The following is a 16,843-nucleotide window of genomic DNA, read 5'->3' on the forward strand; positions in this document are numbered from 1 at the left end:
TCGTGACGAGTGGACCACGAGATTGTTTCTTCAAGTTAGAGTTTTGTTTTCCCAAGTTAATTCACGCAGTCAGCAAGCTAAACACAAGATGCGCTCAGTAGGCAAGGGTGTTAATGCTTGCATGTTCTTGTACTTTGATCTGCTGACTAATTCCGTAGTGATTCAGGGTTCACGAGGAATTATCAGACTGTACCGTTTCATTTCCAGTTCCACCACCTGAGCTAAGTCCTTACTGTGTTCCTTGTATAATTCATTTTAAACTTTTTTGCACTTTATTTTATTGCTTTACCTGTATGTAGGCTGTATGAAGTTCAACAATAAACAGGATTTTATTTGACCTTAGGTTTCATTTCGTTGCTCAATAAACGCTCTCTCTCATTATATCTGAGCCGTGGTACCCATAATTCATGTTTAATTGTGCAACACCTGTTTCAGTTCAGATGCTTATTTTTTAATAATCCATATGATCTTATGGGGAGTGTATAGGTGACTGGGTAGCGATCTTATTAGCATCTCATGGGTATTATAAATGCCCAATTGAAGTCTCACATCTTGTATATATTCGATGCGCAATCTGCCAGTATACTGGACATACAATTCTGTAAATGACTTGTGGCTTGAAATAATATACGTGCTAATTACTAAATTTCAAGTAAAGAAAAGAAAATAACTTGATGTCACGAGCTCACGAGTTTCTATCTCATTGAGTGAGAGGCCCCAATATGTTGTTGACTATCTGGTGAGAATCCGTTACATGGCTCGGTGTCTCCATTTCTGCAAAGTTGAGAGAAAGCTACAATAACTTTCGTCAGTGTATGAGGGCATACAATACCGAGTGCTGTAAAAGGGTATTCGGTGAGGCTCCTCAAACAGACTTCCCCAACAGGGGATTTAATTTGTTAGATTTCGCCGAGTACTTGTGTCAATAACAGTTAAGCAGATCACTTTTGATATAATACCCACTCCAAAATAAATCTGGTCGTTCACCACTAACATTGCATTCATTGTGAGATAATGTCGTGTAATTAAAGGTATGTTAGATTATAAGTCAAATGAAGGAAGTAGACTGCATTATTTTATTTGTCAGCCAAAAATACTTTCATGTACCACGTCTTAATGAGGAGAAATTTTATGGCATGGTTAGAAAATGAGATCATTCGGCGTGATTCAGTATGTATTCTTCGTATGAAATTAGGGAAAGGGGAGCTGACATGGCGTAATTTACTGACGATCGAACTTTTACTGACATCACTTTCTTCGTCCACACACACTGTATGTAACAATAGTCTTTTACACAAGTACACAGGAAAAAATATTGCCTTTAAGTGATAACCCGAAGAAACACAGCGACCTGTTACCCATCTGCGTCTGAAACTCCCAAGTCTGCCTCTTGTCCCTGAGATGCGGCAAGAATAATGTTGTTTGGCAGTGGTCAGTACGGCGTATCATACAGGCTGATTATGGTACCAACTAGAAAAGAGCACGATAGTACAACTGTGAACAGGGCACTGTGTGAAGTCCTCTTCGTTCCGCTCCTACGAGTACCGAGGAGGAGCGACAGAGGCGCCGTAGTCGGCCAGCGGCTGCTGCTCGCCGGCGCTTGCGCCTGCGCGCTCGGTCGGCTTGACGCGCTGGTGGCTGCGCGCGCAGCAGGGCAGCACGAACACGCTCTCCTCCAGCAGCTCCCTCTGGATGGCGTCCCGGGGCTTCCCCCTCGTCTCGGGGACGAACAGCAGCGCGAAGAGCGTCGTCACCGTGCTCAGCACGCCGAGTAGCGCGAACGTCATCTGGCGGCCCAGCTTTGCCACGCTCTCCGGGAACACCTGCCGATCGAGTCTCTGCTGTTACTGAGATCAAAGTGGTCGTTCCAGCATTCGTTATGTGGCCCACACGTTGACACAAAACATTCATTGCAGAGAAACGTGAACTTGAACTTCATGTAAGATTTTTATTCTTGGACAAAAATTTTGGTACCCATAAGTGGAGGAAGAGCACCTGAATCGGCAGAGAACTTCAATACAGGAGAGAAAAACAATATTTCATGCTACACTTCACCTAGGTGTCGCGATACTGTGGAAAAATCCTCCACAAAACATAACAGAGATAACAATACAAGCAATTATGACTACTCACGAAATAGATCACATCAGATCATTCAGCCTAAAGACAGCGATGGCACTATTCAAAGCCAGCCTCTCGCCGATACGGACGTACGGCATAGAAATCATCGGACCATATCGCATCGAGCAAAACCTAACAACACAAGAAAAAGTGAAGGCGACCTATACAAAGAAAGCGATCAGATTCTGCACGATTCTGGGTCGTATACCTGCTGGCAAGAGAATCCTTCCTTAATGATAACCTACTGACATAACTAATGTTATCCAACACCAGTGCTTCGGAAAGATCACTAAAACATTGAAGAAAATAGCGGAGGTATACTTCTAAACTTCTGAAGCCGAGGAGCCATTACTGTGGTACATAGACAAAGGAAATCTCCGAGGTTATCAGAGTAGCAATCCACGACTTCTGTCACTTAATGTGTAACGTAACATACAGCGAACCAAAACCAACATGCGAGTGTCAATTGTGTAACCGAATATCTGAACGTTACCGTATACAACTATGGACTAGTCAATAAGCGACTATGCAAACGAGGTGGTGTGAAATCTCTACGTTCTTTTATTACTATAATATTTTGAACTTGCATGCCTAGTTCGCTGCAATAAATGCATTATTTTGTTCTTCGGGCTTGTCCTAGAAGATCTGTAAGAACCCAGCAAGAGACTAATAAAGACTTTTTCTCATGAAAACTGGTATACAGCGTTGCCAAATCTTTTTGTTCTTGTTGTTGAGGTCTCCAGTCCAGAGACTGGTTTGATGCAGCTCTCCGTGCTACTCTATCCTCTGCAAGCTTCTTCAGCTCCAAATACCTACTGTAATCCTCTGAATGTGCTTACTGTATTCATCTCCTGGTCTCCCTTTGGTCTCGGCCAAATCTTATGTTACACAATCATTATTTTTATTACCTAACGTTGGTATTATGTGTGTGTGTGTGTGTGTGTGTGTGTGTGTGTGTGTGTGTGTTTTAGATTGTTGTTTAAAACAGAGATTTTACTATTCTACATATGTTCTTTTATCTGATGAACATTCCAGATATATGAATGCCTAACAGCTGCCATAACTATTAAAACCGTACTCTCACTACATACTTTTAATAGTAGTAATTAAAGTAGAATATGAAAGTACCACATAAAATTTTCTACCATAAGCAGCATTATCATTATTATATGTTATTGTGAGTTGTTAGCTCCTAACACGCTGCCTTTGCTTAGTGTAGTGCACAGTTTGTGAACTTCGATTGGTATTTACTCTTATATTACTGTTCACCTAGCTAATCAGAAAATACATTTAACTTAAGTCTTGATCAAATTGGAGTTTTGTATTCTGTTGCCAGACAGTTACTAAAATGTCGTGTACACAGTAAAAACGTGCTGTAAAAGATATAATAGACATAATTCACCTGATTATGTAGGCATAACCCCCAAAATGCATAGTGTAGAATTTAAAATAATAAATTTTAGTGGGAACTAAAATTAGTATTTTCAATCGAACTTTTGATTTAGTGCATAATTCAATAACTTCTTTCAAGTTTTTTTGGTGTTCAGATCGCAACAAATTGGAGTTAAAACTCGAGCTTTCCGAAAATTAACACGATCTACTTCGTCAGGAGGTGACTGTATGCATCTGTGCGTGCGACTATAGCCCTAGCACACTGGACTCGCATTCGGGAGGACGACGGTTCAATCCCGTCTCCGGCCATCCTGATTTAGGTTTTCCGTGATTTCCCTAAATCGTTTCAGGCAAATGCCGGGATGGTTCCTTTGAAAGGGCACGGCCGATTTCCTTCCCAATCCTTTCCCTAACCCGAGCTTGCGCTCCGTCTCTAATGACCTCGTTGTCGACGGGACATTAAACACTAACCACCACCACCACTATAGCCCTCTAGATGACGTCACCACTAGTAGAAAGAATTCAGTGTGACGTCATCGGACCAATCTCAAGCCCAAATACCACGATAAAGGAAGCAGACTTCACTTCCGACAGACACGTCGTCTGACGATGAAGATGGTGCTAATCCTTGAAAACTCTTCATACAATGAAACCGCTATGAAAAACTACGGTGCCAGTTCTGCGACTTGTACTGCGAAGCATTGAGAATGTACAGCGCTTGCCTGAATCAAACGCGCACCTTAAACTTTACACCAGTCTATATCTGTATCTATGCGCCGCAAGCTACTTCATGACGTGTGGCGGACGGTACTTCGTTTATCAATATCACTTCCCCCTTTCCTGCTCCAGTCGCGAATAGCGCATGAGAAGAACAATTTTTGGTAGCTTCGGTATGATCTCGTTACTCCATGATTTTAAATTCATGGTCTTTTGGTGCAATATGCTTATGACTTATGTGTATGGTTGACTCTTGTAAGAAAGTACTTTCGCGGAATTTTACCAGTGGAGCTGGATCAGCACCTTCGTGACACCTCCGGTCTTACTAAAAGGATCCGTGACGAAACGCGCTGCTATTCTTTGGATCTTTCCTATGTTATTCATCAGTTACTCTAGCTTGGTTCCCAGACCGACGATCATGTTGGATTTTGTAAACTGTTTATTTCATGGCAGGGGACACTTCATGAGAATTCTCTCAGTCAGTCTCAGCCTTGCATCTGCATCTCCAACTATTGGTTATTATGTGTTCATATCACTCTACATCAGTCTGTATTCACACTCTAAAATATTTAGTGGATGTGACTGCTTCCGGCCTTTGGTACTAATTCGTGTAATCGTATAGTAATGCGTCTTTCCGCCGAGTTCTGTGCAGTACGTGGCAGTCAGATGTGCCGAGTGTCAGTAGCCAACTCTTGCAGGATTTAACACAGTTGTCTGGCTCTCCGACCTCTCTGTAAACGAGCTTCTAATAAATACAGCCTACAATTCCCTTTGAGACAAAACCTGATCAAAAGTATCCGATCACCTCTGTGTAACGCCGAACTGACCGACAGATATCACGAGAGACGAACCCGCCAGTATAAAAAGAGGCACGCAGTATTGTGTTGTCAGTACAGAAGTACCAACACCAGAATGGCTCGATCAGGTGTGCTCAGTGCCTTCGAACGTGGACTAGTCGTTGGATGTACTTGAGTAACGAGTCCATCAAGAAAATTTCAACCCTTCTACAGCCGCCCAGGTAGATTGTTGGGTCTTGGCGCATATGAGTTTGGAGTATAAACGCGATGTAACGACCACGGTAAAACCAAGACCAGGCAGATCTCATGTACAGACGGACAGGTACCATCAAGCATTGCGAGGGGTGGTTGTAAAAAATCGCCTTAAATCGCTTGGTTCAAAAATCATAAAAGAAGGTTGTATACATGGAAGAAGCCTGGAGATACTGACGGATTTCCGATAGATTATATAATGGTAAGACAGAGATTTAGGAACCAGGTTTTAAATTGTAAGACATTTCCAGGGGCAGATGTGGACTCTGACCACAATCTATTGGTTATGACCTGTAGATTAAAACTGAAGAAACTGCAAAAAGGTGGGAATTTAACGAGGTGGGATCTGGATAAACTGACTAAACCAGAGGTTGTACGGAGTTTCAGGGAGAGCATAAGGGAACAACTGACAGGAATGAATGAAAGAAATACAGTAGAAGAAGAATGGGTAGCTTTGAGGGATGAAATAGTGAAGGCAGCAGAGGATCAAATAGGTAAAAAGACGAGGGCTAGTAGAAATCCTTGGGTAAGAGAAGATATATTGAATTTAATTGATGAAAGGAGATAATATAAAAATACAGTAAAAGAAGAAGGCAAAAAGAAATACAAACGTCTCAAAACTGAGGTCGACAGGAAGCGCAAAATGGCTAAGCAGGGATGGCTAGAGGACAAATGTAAGGATGTAGAGGCCTGTCTCACTAGGGGTAAGATAGATACTGCCTACAGGAAAATTAAAGAGACCTTTGGAGAAATTAGAACCACTTGCATGAATATCAAGAGCTCAGATGGAAACTCAGTTCTAAGCAAAGAAGGGAAAGCAGAAAGGTGGAAGGAGTATATAGAGGGTCTATACAAGGGCAATGTACCTGAGGACAATACTATGCAAATGGAAGAGCATGTGGATGAAGATGAAATGGGAGATCCGATACTGCGTGTGGAGTTTGACAGAGCACTGAGATACCCTAGTCGAAACAAGGCCCCGGGAGTAGTCAACATTCCATTAGAACTACTGACGGCCTTGGGAGAGCCAGTCCTGACAAAACTCTACCATCTGGTGAGCAAGTGTATGAGACAGGCGAAATACCCTCAGACTTCAAGAAGAATATAATAATTCCAATCCCAAAGAAAGCAGGTGTTGACAGATGTGAAAATTACCGAACCTTCAGTTTAATAAGTCACGGCTGCAAAATACTAAGGCGACTTCTTTACAGACGAATTGAAAAACCAGTAGAAGCCGACCTTGGGGAAGATCAGTTGGGATTCCGTAGAAATATTGGAACACGTGAGGCAATACTGACCCTACGACTTCTCTTAGAAGCGAGATTAAGGAAAGGAACACCTACGTTTCTAGCATTTGTAGACTCAGAGAAAGCTTTTGACAATGTTGACTGGAATACGCTCTTTCACATTCTGAAGGTGGCATGGGAAAAATACAGGGACCGAAAGGCTATTTACAATTAGTATAGAAACCAAATGGCAGTTATACGAGTTGAGGAGCATGAAAGGGAAGCAGTGGTTGGCAAGGGAGTGAAACAGGGTTGTAGCTTCTCCACAATGTTATTCAATCTGTATATTGAGCAAGCAGTGAAGGAAACAAAAGAAAAATTCGGAGTATGTATTAAAATCCATGGAGAAGAAATAAAAACTTTGAGGTTCGCCGATGACATTGTAATTCTGTCAGAGACAACAAAGGACTTGGATAAGCAGTTGAACAGAATGGATAGTGTCTTGAAAGGAGGATATAAGATGAATATAAACAAAAGCAGAACGAGGATGATGAAATGTAGTCGAATTAAGTCGGGTGATGCTGAGGATAATAGATTAGGATATGAGACACTTAGAGTAGTGAAGGAGTTTTGGAATTTGGGGAGCAAAATAACTGATGATGGTCGAAGTAGAGAGGATATAAAATGTAGGCTGGCAATGGCGAGGGAAGCGTTTCTGAAGAAGAGAAATTTGTTAACATCGAGTATAGATTTAAGTGTCAGGAAGTCGTTTATGAAAGTATTTGTATGGAGTGTAGCTATGTATGGAAGTGAAACATGGACGATAAATACACTCCTGGAAATTGAAATAAGAACACCGTGAATTCATTGTCCCAGGAAGGGGAAACTTTATTGACACATTCCTGGGGTCAGATACATCACATGATCACACTGACAGAACCACAGGCGCATAGACACAGGCAACAGAGCATGCACAATGTCGGCACTAGTACAGTGTATATCCACCTTTCGCAGCAATGCAGGCTGCTATTCTCCCATGGAGACGATCGTAGAGATGCTGGATGTAGTCCTGTGGAACGGCTTGCCATGCCATTTCCACCTGGCGCTTCAGTTGGACCAGCGTTCGTGCTGGACGTGCAGACCGCGTGAGACGACGCTTCATCCAGTCCCAAACATGCTCAGTGGGGGACAGATCCGGAGATCTTGCTGGCCAGGGTAGTTGCCGTACACCTTCTAGAGCACGTTGGGTGGCACGGGATACATGCGGACGTGCATTGTCCTGTTGGAACAGCAAGTTCCCTTGCCGGTCTAGGAATGGTAGAACGATGGGTTCGATGACGGTTTGGATGCACCGTGCACTATTCAGTGTCCCCTCGACGATCACCAGTGGTGTACGGCCAGTGTGGGAGATCGCTCCCCACACCATGATGCCGGGTGTTGGCCCTGTGTGCCTCGGTCGTATGCAGTCCTGATTGTGGCGCTCACCTGCACGGCGCCAAACACGCATACGACCATCATTGGCACCAAGGCAGAAGCGACTCTCATCGCTGAAGACGACACGTCTCCATTCGTCCCTCAATTCACGCCTGTCGCGACACCACTGGAGGCGGGCTGCACGATGTTGGGGCGTGAGCGGAAGACGGCCTAACGGTGTGCGGGACCGTAGCCCAGCTTCATGGAGACGGTTGCGAATGGTCCTCGCCGATACCCCAGGAGCAACAGTGTCCCTAATTTGCTGGGAAGTGGCGGTGCGGTCCCCTACGGCACTGCGTGGGATCCTACGGTCATGGCGTGCATCCGTGCGTCGCTGCGGTCCGGTCCCAGGTCGACGGGCACGTGCACCTTCCGCCGACCACTGGCGACAACATCGATGTACTGTGGAGACCTCACGCCCCACGTGTTGAGCAATTCGGCGGTACATCCACCCGGCCTCCCGCATGCCCACTATACGCCCTCGCTCAAAGTCCGTCAACTGCACATACGGTTCACGTCCACGCTGTCGCGGCATGCTACCAGTGTTAAAGACTGCGATGGAGCTCCGTATGCCACGGCAAACTGGCTGACACTGACGGCAGCGGTGCACAAATGCTGCGCAGCTAGCGCCATTCGACGGCCAACACCGCGGTTCCTGGTGTGTCCGCTGTGGCTGTGCCGTGCGTGTGATCATTGCTTGTACAGCCCTCTCGCAGTGTCCGGAGCAAGTATGGTGGGTCTAACGCACCGGTGTAAATGTGTTCTTTTTTCCATCTCCAGGAGTGTAGTTTAGACAAGAAGAGAATAGAATCTTTCGAAATGTGGTGCTACAGAAGAATGCTGAAGATTAGATGGGTAGATCATATAACTAATTAGGAGGTGTTGAATAGGATTGGGGAGAAGAGAATTTTGTGGCACAACTTGACTAGAAGAAGGGATCGGTTAGTAGGACATGTTCTGAGGCATCAAGGGATCACTAATTTAGCATTGGAGGGCAGCGTGGAGGGTAAAAATCGTAGAGGGAGACCAAGAGGTGAATACACCAAGCAGATTCAGAAGGATGTAGGTTGCAGTAGGTACTGAGAGATGAAGAAGCTTGCACAGGATAGAGTAGCATGGAGAGCTGCATAAAACCAGTCTCAGGACTGAAGACCACAACAACAACAATTACAACCGCCCTGGTAGATTGTTGGGTCTTGGGGCATATGAGTTTGGAGTATAAACGCGATGTAACGACCACGGTAAAACCAAGACCAGGCAGATCTCATGTACAGATGGACTGGTACCATCAAGCATTGCGAGGGGTGGTTGTAAAAAATCGCCTTAAATCAGGCGAAGGAATCACTCGTGAGTTCCGCAGTGCTACCGGCAGTCCAGCTTCATTATCATCTACTTCTGGGCGATGTCTCTGCAATTCAAACTTAACAGCCTGGCACAGCGTTAATCGAAACACCTTCAGACTATTTAACTACGGTCACATTCTCGAAAAATGCGTCGGAAAATCGAGGACTTTCCTTAGGACCTCTAATTTCTGTTATTTTATTGCTATGATATTTTCTCCCTATGTAGATTTCCGTCAGCAAAATTATTTTTCATTCATAGGAGTAAGTTAGTGATCGAAATATCTTGAAAAGATCTCACTTCGATGAGAAACAGCTTTTTTTTTTTCTTAATGTTTGCCACCCCAACCCGCTTATCATATACGTGACACTCTCTCACTTATTTTGCGATATTACAAAACGAGTTCCTCTTCTTTGTAGTTCTTCGACATCTACCGTTAATCCCACCTGGCAAGGATCCCCTAGCGCCCAATAATACGGTAACAGAGGACGACCGAGCGTTGTGTACACATTCTCTCTAGTGTGTCTATGACATCTTGTAAGTGTTATATCAGTAAAATGCAGTGTTCAGTTTGCCTTTTCCCCAAAGTTTCCTTTTTTATCGTTCCAGTTTAAATTGTTCGTAACTGTAATTCCTAGGTAGCGCAATAACGGTGCGCAGAAAGCTATCGACCATCTCGTCATTAGCCACAAACTCGTGTAGTTAATGGACAGTGACTCTTGCAGTAATCTAAAGAGCGATGCCACTGGACAGATGACGACTGGAAACAATTCGTGTAGGCCGGCCAGAGTGGCCGAGCGGTTCTAGGCTGTACAGTCTGGATCCGTGTGACCGCTACGGTCGCAGGTTCGAAAACTGCTTCGGGCATGGATGTGTGTGATGTCCTTAGGTTAGTTAGGTTTAAGTAGTTCTAACTTCTAGGGGACTGATGACCTCAGATGTTAAGTCCCATAGTGCTCAGAGCCATTTGAGCCAATTCGTGTGGAGTGATGTTCCAAGCTATGCTCTGTGACAAACCGATGGAAGAGAAGATTTCCTCCCATCAACGAAGTACGGTGGAGGTGATGTTTCGCTAAGGCGGTGTTTTTCATCGCGTTGAAGAAAACGCTAAAAGCAGGCGGATATGAATCTGTTTTACACCATTGTGTACTGCACACAGTAGAGGAACAGTTGAAAGACGATGACCGTGTTAGCATGATAGTTCTCCATAGCATAAAACAACATCTAAGAGATAATGGTTTGTGGACTATACCTTCCCTGGCATGGACTGCTCTGCTTACAGTTCCCAATTGAACCCAAGGGAACACCATGTGGATGAGCTAGAGCGTCGGCTAACTGTCTTCTATTGTTTCGTCTCTTGAGGAATAATGGAATGCCAATCCTCCACAGACTCCAAGACACCAGATCGAAAGCGTCCCCAGAAGCGTTCAAGCCGTGATAAAGGCGAAGAGTGTACACAGGTCATATAAAAGTCCACTGATCTGTCCGTATGTTTTTGATCAGATTATGTGTATGTACAGGTTCTGGCGATGGGAATACCTTGGTGACGGCGAAGATGAGAGACCAGTTGCACGCGACGGCCAGCCCGCTCATCCAGGCGGCGTCCGGCGTGGGCACCACCTCGGCCGTGATGAACCAGGGCAGCGAGCCGAAGCCGGCCGCGAAGGCGACGAAGAAGACGTTGATGGCGAGCAGCGGCAGCCAGGTGGCGCCCGCCGCCCACGGCGACGCGGAGAGGGCGAGCGCCGCGTGGCTGAGCGCCGCCGTCACGCCGGACGCCAGCAGAAGCGGCCGCCGGCCCGCGCGCTCCACAACCGCCCCGGCCAGCGCCGTCGCCACCAGCTGCGGGCAGCGCAGCACGCCGCGTCTCAACACTGAGCGTCCCGCATCTGCTGCCTTGCAGGCTCTTTAGCGGAGCAATGAACGTCGCTAACGCCGTGAATCCTCCTTCACTCCAAGAAACTTTGGTCAGACCTATCTACATCTACATCCATACTCCGCAAGCCACCTGACGGTGTGTGGCGGAGGGTACCTTGAGTACCTCTATCGGTTCTCCCTTCTATTCCAGTCTCGTATTCTTCGTGGAAAGAAGGATTGTCGGTATGCCTCCGTGTGAGCTCTAATCTCTCTGATTTGATCCTCATGGTATCTTCGCGAGATATACGTAGGAGGGAGCAATATACTGCTTGACTCTTCGGTGAAGGTATGTTCTCGAAACTTTGACAAAAGCCCGTACCGAGCTACTGAGCGTCTCTCCTGCAGAGTCTTCCACTGGAGTTTATCTATCATCTCCGTAACGCTTTCGCGATTACTAAATGATCCTGTAACGAAGCGCGCTGCTCTCCGTTGGATCTTCTCTATATCTTCTATCAACCCTATCTGGTACGGATCCCACACTGCTGAGCAGTATTCAAGCAGTGGGCGAACAAGCGTACTGTAACCTACTTCCTTTGCTTTCGGATTGCATTTACTTAGGATTCTTCCAATGAATCTCAGCCTGGCATCTGCTTTACCGACGATCAACATTATATGATCATTCCATTTTAAATCACTCCTAATGCGTACTCCCAGATAATTTATGGTATTAACTGCTTCCAGTTGCTGACCTGCTATTTTGTAGCTAAATGATAAAGGATTTATCTTTCTGTGTATTCGCAGCACATTACACTTGTCTACATTGAGATTCAATTTCCATTCCCTGCACCATGCGTCAATTCGCTGCAGATCCTCCTGCATTTCAGTACAATTTTCCATTGTTACAACCCCTCGATACACCACTGCATCATCTGCAAAAAGCCTCTGTGAACTTCCGATGTCATCCACAAGGTCATTTATGTATATTGTGAATAGCAACGGTCCTATGACACTCCCCTGCGGCACACCTGAAATCACTCTTACTTCGGAAGACTTCTCTCCATTGAGAATGACATGCTGCGTCCTGTTATCTAGGAACTCTTCAATCCAATCACACAATTGGTCTGATAGTCCATATGCTCTTACTTTGTTCATTAAACGACTGTGGGGAACTGTATCGAACGCCTTGCAGAAGTCAAGAAACACGGCATCTACCTGTCAACCCGTGTCTATGGCCCTCTGAGTCTCGTGGACGGATAGCGCGAGCTGAGTTTCACATGACCGTCTTTTTCGAAACCCATACTGATTCCTACAGAGTAGATTTCTAGTCTCCAGAAAAGTCATTATACTCGAACACAGTACGTGTTCCAAAATTCTACAACTGATCGACGTTAGAGATATAGGTCTATAGTTCTGCACATCTGTTCGACGTCCCTTCTTGAAAACGGGGATGACCTGTGCCCTTTTCCAATCATTACCCTCGCTTACGTATAGCGGTTGGTTATGATCAAAACTACGTACCGTACTAGTAAAAAAACATGGGAGCAATTATGTAAAGGACATGGGGAAGACAAATAATGCAGAATCAATTCAACTGAAACACTTTTAATACGCTGCTGTGGTGCATAGTACCGTTACATACCGGTGCCATTACAGCTACAAAAGGGGCTCAGTGTCCAGAAGAATCTGAAAGCGCAGGATTGCATTCTGCACAGCAGAACGAAGCATGTCCGTAGTTGTGCCGTCTACCTCTCTTGATGTGCTGCGCTTTAGATCAGCACATGTGCGAATATTTCTCTATTAAACCATGTCGTTGAGGTAGCGCGACATCCGGAAATCACAGGGAGAGAGATCAGGTGATCGTGCCGGCCTAGCATGTGGAAACGATCGGCTGATAATTCGATCGTTTCCAGTTGCGTTTTGGAGAAGCAGGTGAGCTTCACGAACGATATGCTGCGGGGCCGCCTATTGCACTAAGGCTGTTGAGTTCAATGCGTCTCTCTCCTGTAAGTCGGATATGACATGCTGGCGAAGCATATTGCAGTAACACTGGCCAGTCGCACTCCACGTCTTTGGTCCTTGAACACCAGAGCGTCCAAAAAAACAGTGGGCCAACCATGAACGTTGCCGTGAATCCACACCATACAATGGTTCAAATGGCTGTAAGCACTATGGGACTTAACATCTGAGGTCATCAGTCCCCTAGACTTAGAACTACTTAAACCTAAGGACATCACACACATCCATGCCCGAGGCAGGATTCGAACCAACAGCGCGGTTCCGGACTGAAGCGCCTAGAACCGCTCGGCCACAGCAGCAGGCGAAGCCACACCATACTGTGGCACGTTCATCATACAGAGGAACTTCATGCACAGTGACTGGAGGTGAAGAACCCTGCATTCGGCAATTCTGTGTGTTTACTTCATCCATCAGAGGAAATGAATTTCATTTGTCAGTAGGATGGTCCAGGACTAGCCCTCGTCAATTTCAATCCTTGGGAGAAAGCGGAGAGCGGAGTCAACGCGCCGTTGTGCGTCCTTTGGTGCAAGCTGTTGTACAATATGCATCTTGTACGGATACCATCTGAGAATGGTTCAAAGCACCTTCCGCGCACTGGACCACGGGATGTTAAACTCTCGTGACACAGCACCAGCACTGCCTGACGATCGGGAATTGCGCTCGGCGTTGTCTGCCATAGCAACAGCGATTTCATCAACCACCGGCCTCTTCCCGCAGCGATGACCAGTTCTTCAGTTGATTCTAACTGTTTCATCGTACCCAGCACAGAGGGTGGAGAAAGAAGACCCTTCCGTAATCCTTTCAGCCGGCGATATTCCAGAAGTGCAGATACAGTATTACTGTTGTTTTGGTAACATAGTTTCACAAATAATGCCCTGCCCCTTTAGTCCCAGCTCATGTTGATGCATCAACAAGTGCACTGCGACTGGTCAGGTATGTGAGACTATGAATCATGATGACTGATCACGCCACCTCGTATCCATGGATGGAACTGCAAATTTTGCACCCCATATTCTGCATATTAATGTTACCAAGTTTGGTACTCGTACGGTACTCAAGGTAGTATGAAAGTATCAATAGAAAACTATATTTCAAAAAATGAATTGTAAAAATGTAATAATGTTTTACCGTGTTTGTACAACCATGCCATTTTGTGCGTGTTTTACATTAAAAAACCCCATTGATGATGGTGATATTTGTCGCAGAAACTAGTTTGGGATGATAAAGAAATTAACGAATAACAAGGTGTTTTGCATCAAGGCGGACTCAATTTCCGATATTACCGTTTTTCACTGAAATCAGATTACAAACTACATATACCCAGTACGCCGATCCACGACGCTGAACTGATTGTTAAATGGATAGGCAGGGAGTGGTCTTAAATAGCACTAGTCCTACTCACCGTCCTGTGTATGACATCAGTGTTAACCAATCAGAAGTACATTGTGTACTATTAGCATGAAATGTGTTACAATAGTCTATATTACTTACATTTGAAGAAGAGTCATAGGTAAAATACACCGTAACATTGCTATGAAATAGCTATTCTTCAAAAAATATAAACTGTAGTAAATAATTAGCTTTAAATGAAGTAGTCTAGGCTGCCCTCTGTTATCCGTTGTGATAGATGTATAAACGCCGAAAATAGAACAGGACCTGCCCGGATAAGCGAGTGCATTAAAGCCTCTACAGTGCTTCAGGGACATGGGGAAATGGTCGTAGCCCAGTCAGCAATGACCGAGGGGTGTGGGTTTAGGGGAAAAATCGCGTAATCGCAAAAAATCCTATAGTGATGCGACCGAGTTCCATGAACAACATACTAGAAATGCTGGCCGTTGGGCTGTGAGTGTGGGAGAGAGGTGGATGTTTAGCGCTTTGATGGTCACTCTTTTATATTACTCTTGGATGACTCAGAAACTGCAACTTCTTACGAAAATGTCTCATAGTACGAAATTAAACAGTGTGAAATTTCCTACAAGACATCCTAGTCAATTTTTCTCTAGGACCAATAGTTTCAGTGTTGTAGAGGAAAAAAAATCACAATTATTTGAAAATAGTGATTTACTGATAGCGAGTTAACGTCTGTTTTTAAATGAAGTGAGTTAAAAACAAATATTAAAAGTATGCCCCACATCTGAGTATAAGTGAAATATTTTGTTCTGGGAGTATGACGAGCTAGCCGGACGGGGCTAGACACACGAAGGAAGGCAGGTCGCCGGATTTTAGTCATTCCCTTAAGTCCTTTGTAAGTCTGCTGCAAACTGAAGATCGAGCAGGCGAGTCGCCACTCTCCACACCCCATTGTCGATACAATGCTCTGAAACGCGTGGCGGGGGAGGGGGGGGGGGAGCGGTAGAGGAGTGTTTTTTATTTTCCACAAAGTCCTTTAATACTATATGGAATACAGATATGTGTTACTTATAAAACTAACGGAAAAAACGCATATGTACGGATTCGCCATACATCTCTGCACCCCCCTTTACACTGCAGGAATGGAAACTTATTATTAGTTATCCTGTTCGACAAATGTAGTGTTCTTAGGAGAAAAGCAGTTTCGCCTCACCAGGAGACATGATCGTTTTCCAATTTACAGTCAGACTATATCTCCCCAGCATTTCCTGTCCGTTTCCGTGACGTAACATTGTAAATAGACAAAATAACTTCATCCAGCTGGAGTTGTGTATTGGAGTTGTTCTCAGTTTATTAAGTACTTATTTACAGTTGTTACGTGAGCTTCTATGTAAAATATTTTCCTATAAACGATACCTCAGAAGTATTTGATGTGCAACAGTGAGGTTGTCAGTGACGTCCTTGGCCTTGCAAAAAAGGGATTAGACTGGCACGTGCAGCACATGCTATTGTCTACTATTGACAATATTCTATAAAGCCATGTAACCATACTGCTGCCACTTGGTGAATTAATGAATGACCAGACAGTTACAGCACGTCTCTCACCATTACTTCTCTTTCTGTGGAACTGTGTAAATCTCTTCCATTTCTTGTATGGTGGACTGCACTGGGTGGAGCCACTTGCCGATCATCCACAATATTTATTGCAAGGTGTGTGTGAATATGTCTGAATGGAATGGGATCAGTCATGTTCAAGTCTAGAACTGTTGGTTGCAGAGGGAGCCAATTTGAGCCCATCAGCCTCTTCAGGTTTTGGGAAAGCTGAGGATGGGCTGATGTGGCTGATACATCTCATTTGTGAAAGTATTCGAGCCATAGTGCGGACAAGGAAATCGACAGTGTTGAATACATATTGATAGCAGGCTACACCTTGGGCAAGCTCTTTATTGTGAGGTATGTTACATAATAGCTCACAGCCTGGTGAGCATCTGCGCTGAAGAGTTCATTGTCCGTCTGTCCTTAATTATCTGTACACATGATTTTTGCTCTTATGTGCATGTGCGAAGGAACAGACAACATGCATTATATAATTAAGAGTTGATTTAGTTTTTAGACGCTTTCCCACATTCGACAGGGTGAACGCCACGTAATGCCTCGGTTGCACGATTCGCAACCATTTAAAAAACATTCTCAGTCTTGCTCGCGACCTAAATCTCTAAGCAGAGAGATGGAGTACACAAACTCTGCCCCTGGGAAGAAGTGTTGGACTAAGGAATGGCATCCAGCTTCCCACCATCACTA

General features: G+C 44.9%; 1 protein-coding gene across 1 annotated transcript in view; it reads right to left on the reverse strand.

Annotated features, from left to right (window-relative positions):
• Nucleotides 1-1,153: 1,153 nt before the first annotated feature.
• The window catches only part of LOC124622159 (facilitated trehalose transporter Tret1-2 homolog), a 37,272-nt gene continuing 21,582 nt past the window's right edge, over nt 1,154-16,843 (reverse strand). Inside the window, exons 4-5 of the mRNA XM_047147800.1 lie at nt 10,859-11,161; nt 1,154-1,823 (exon numbers count right to left, since the gene is read on the reverse strand). Coding sequence (XP_047003756.1) covers nt 1,536-1,823; nt 10,859-11,161 — 591 coding nt within the window. The 3' untranslated portion in view covers nt 1,154-1,535. The remainder of the gene's footprint in view (nt 1,824-10,858; nt 11,162-16,843) is intronic.

Source organism: Schistocerca americana, chromosome 7, assembly GCF_021461395.2.
Source record: "Schistocerca americana isolate TAMUIC-IGC-003095 chromosome 7, iqSchAmer2.1, whole genome shotgun sequence".
NCBI classification, from domain to species: Eukaryota; Metazoa; Arthropoda; class Insecta; order Orthoptera; family Acrididae; genus Schistocerca; species Schistocerca americana.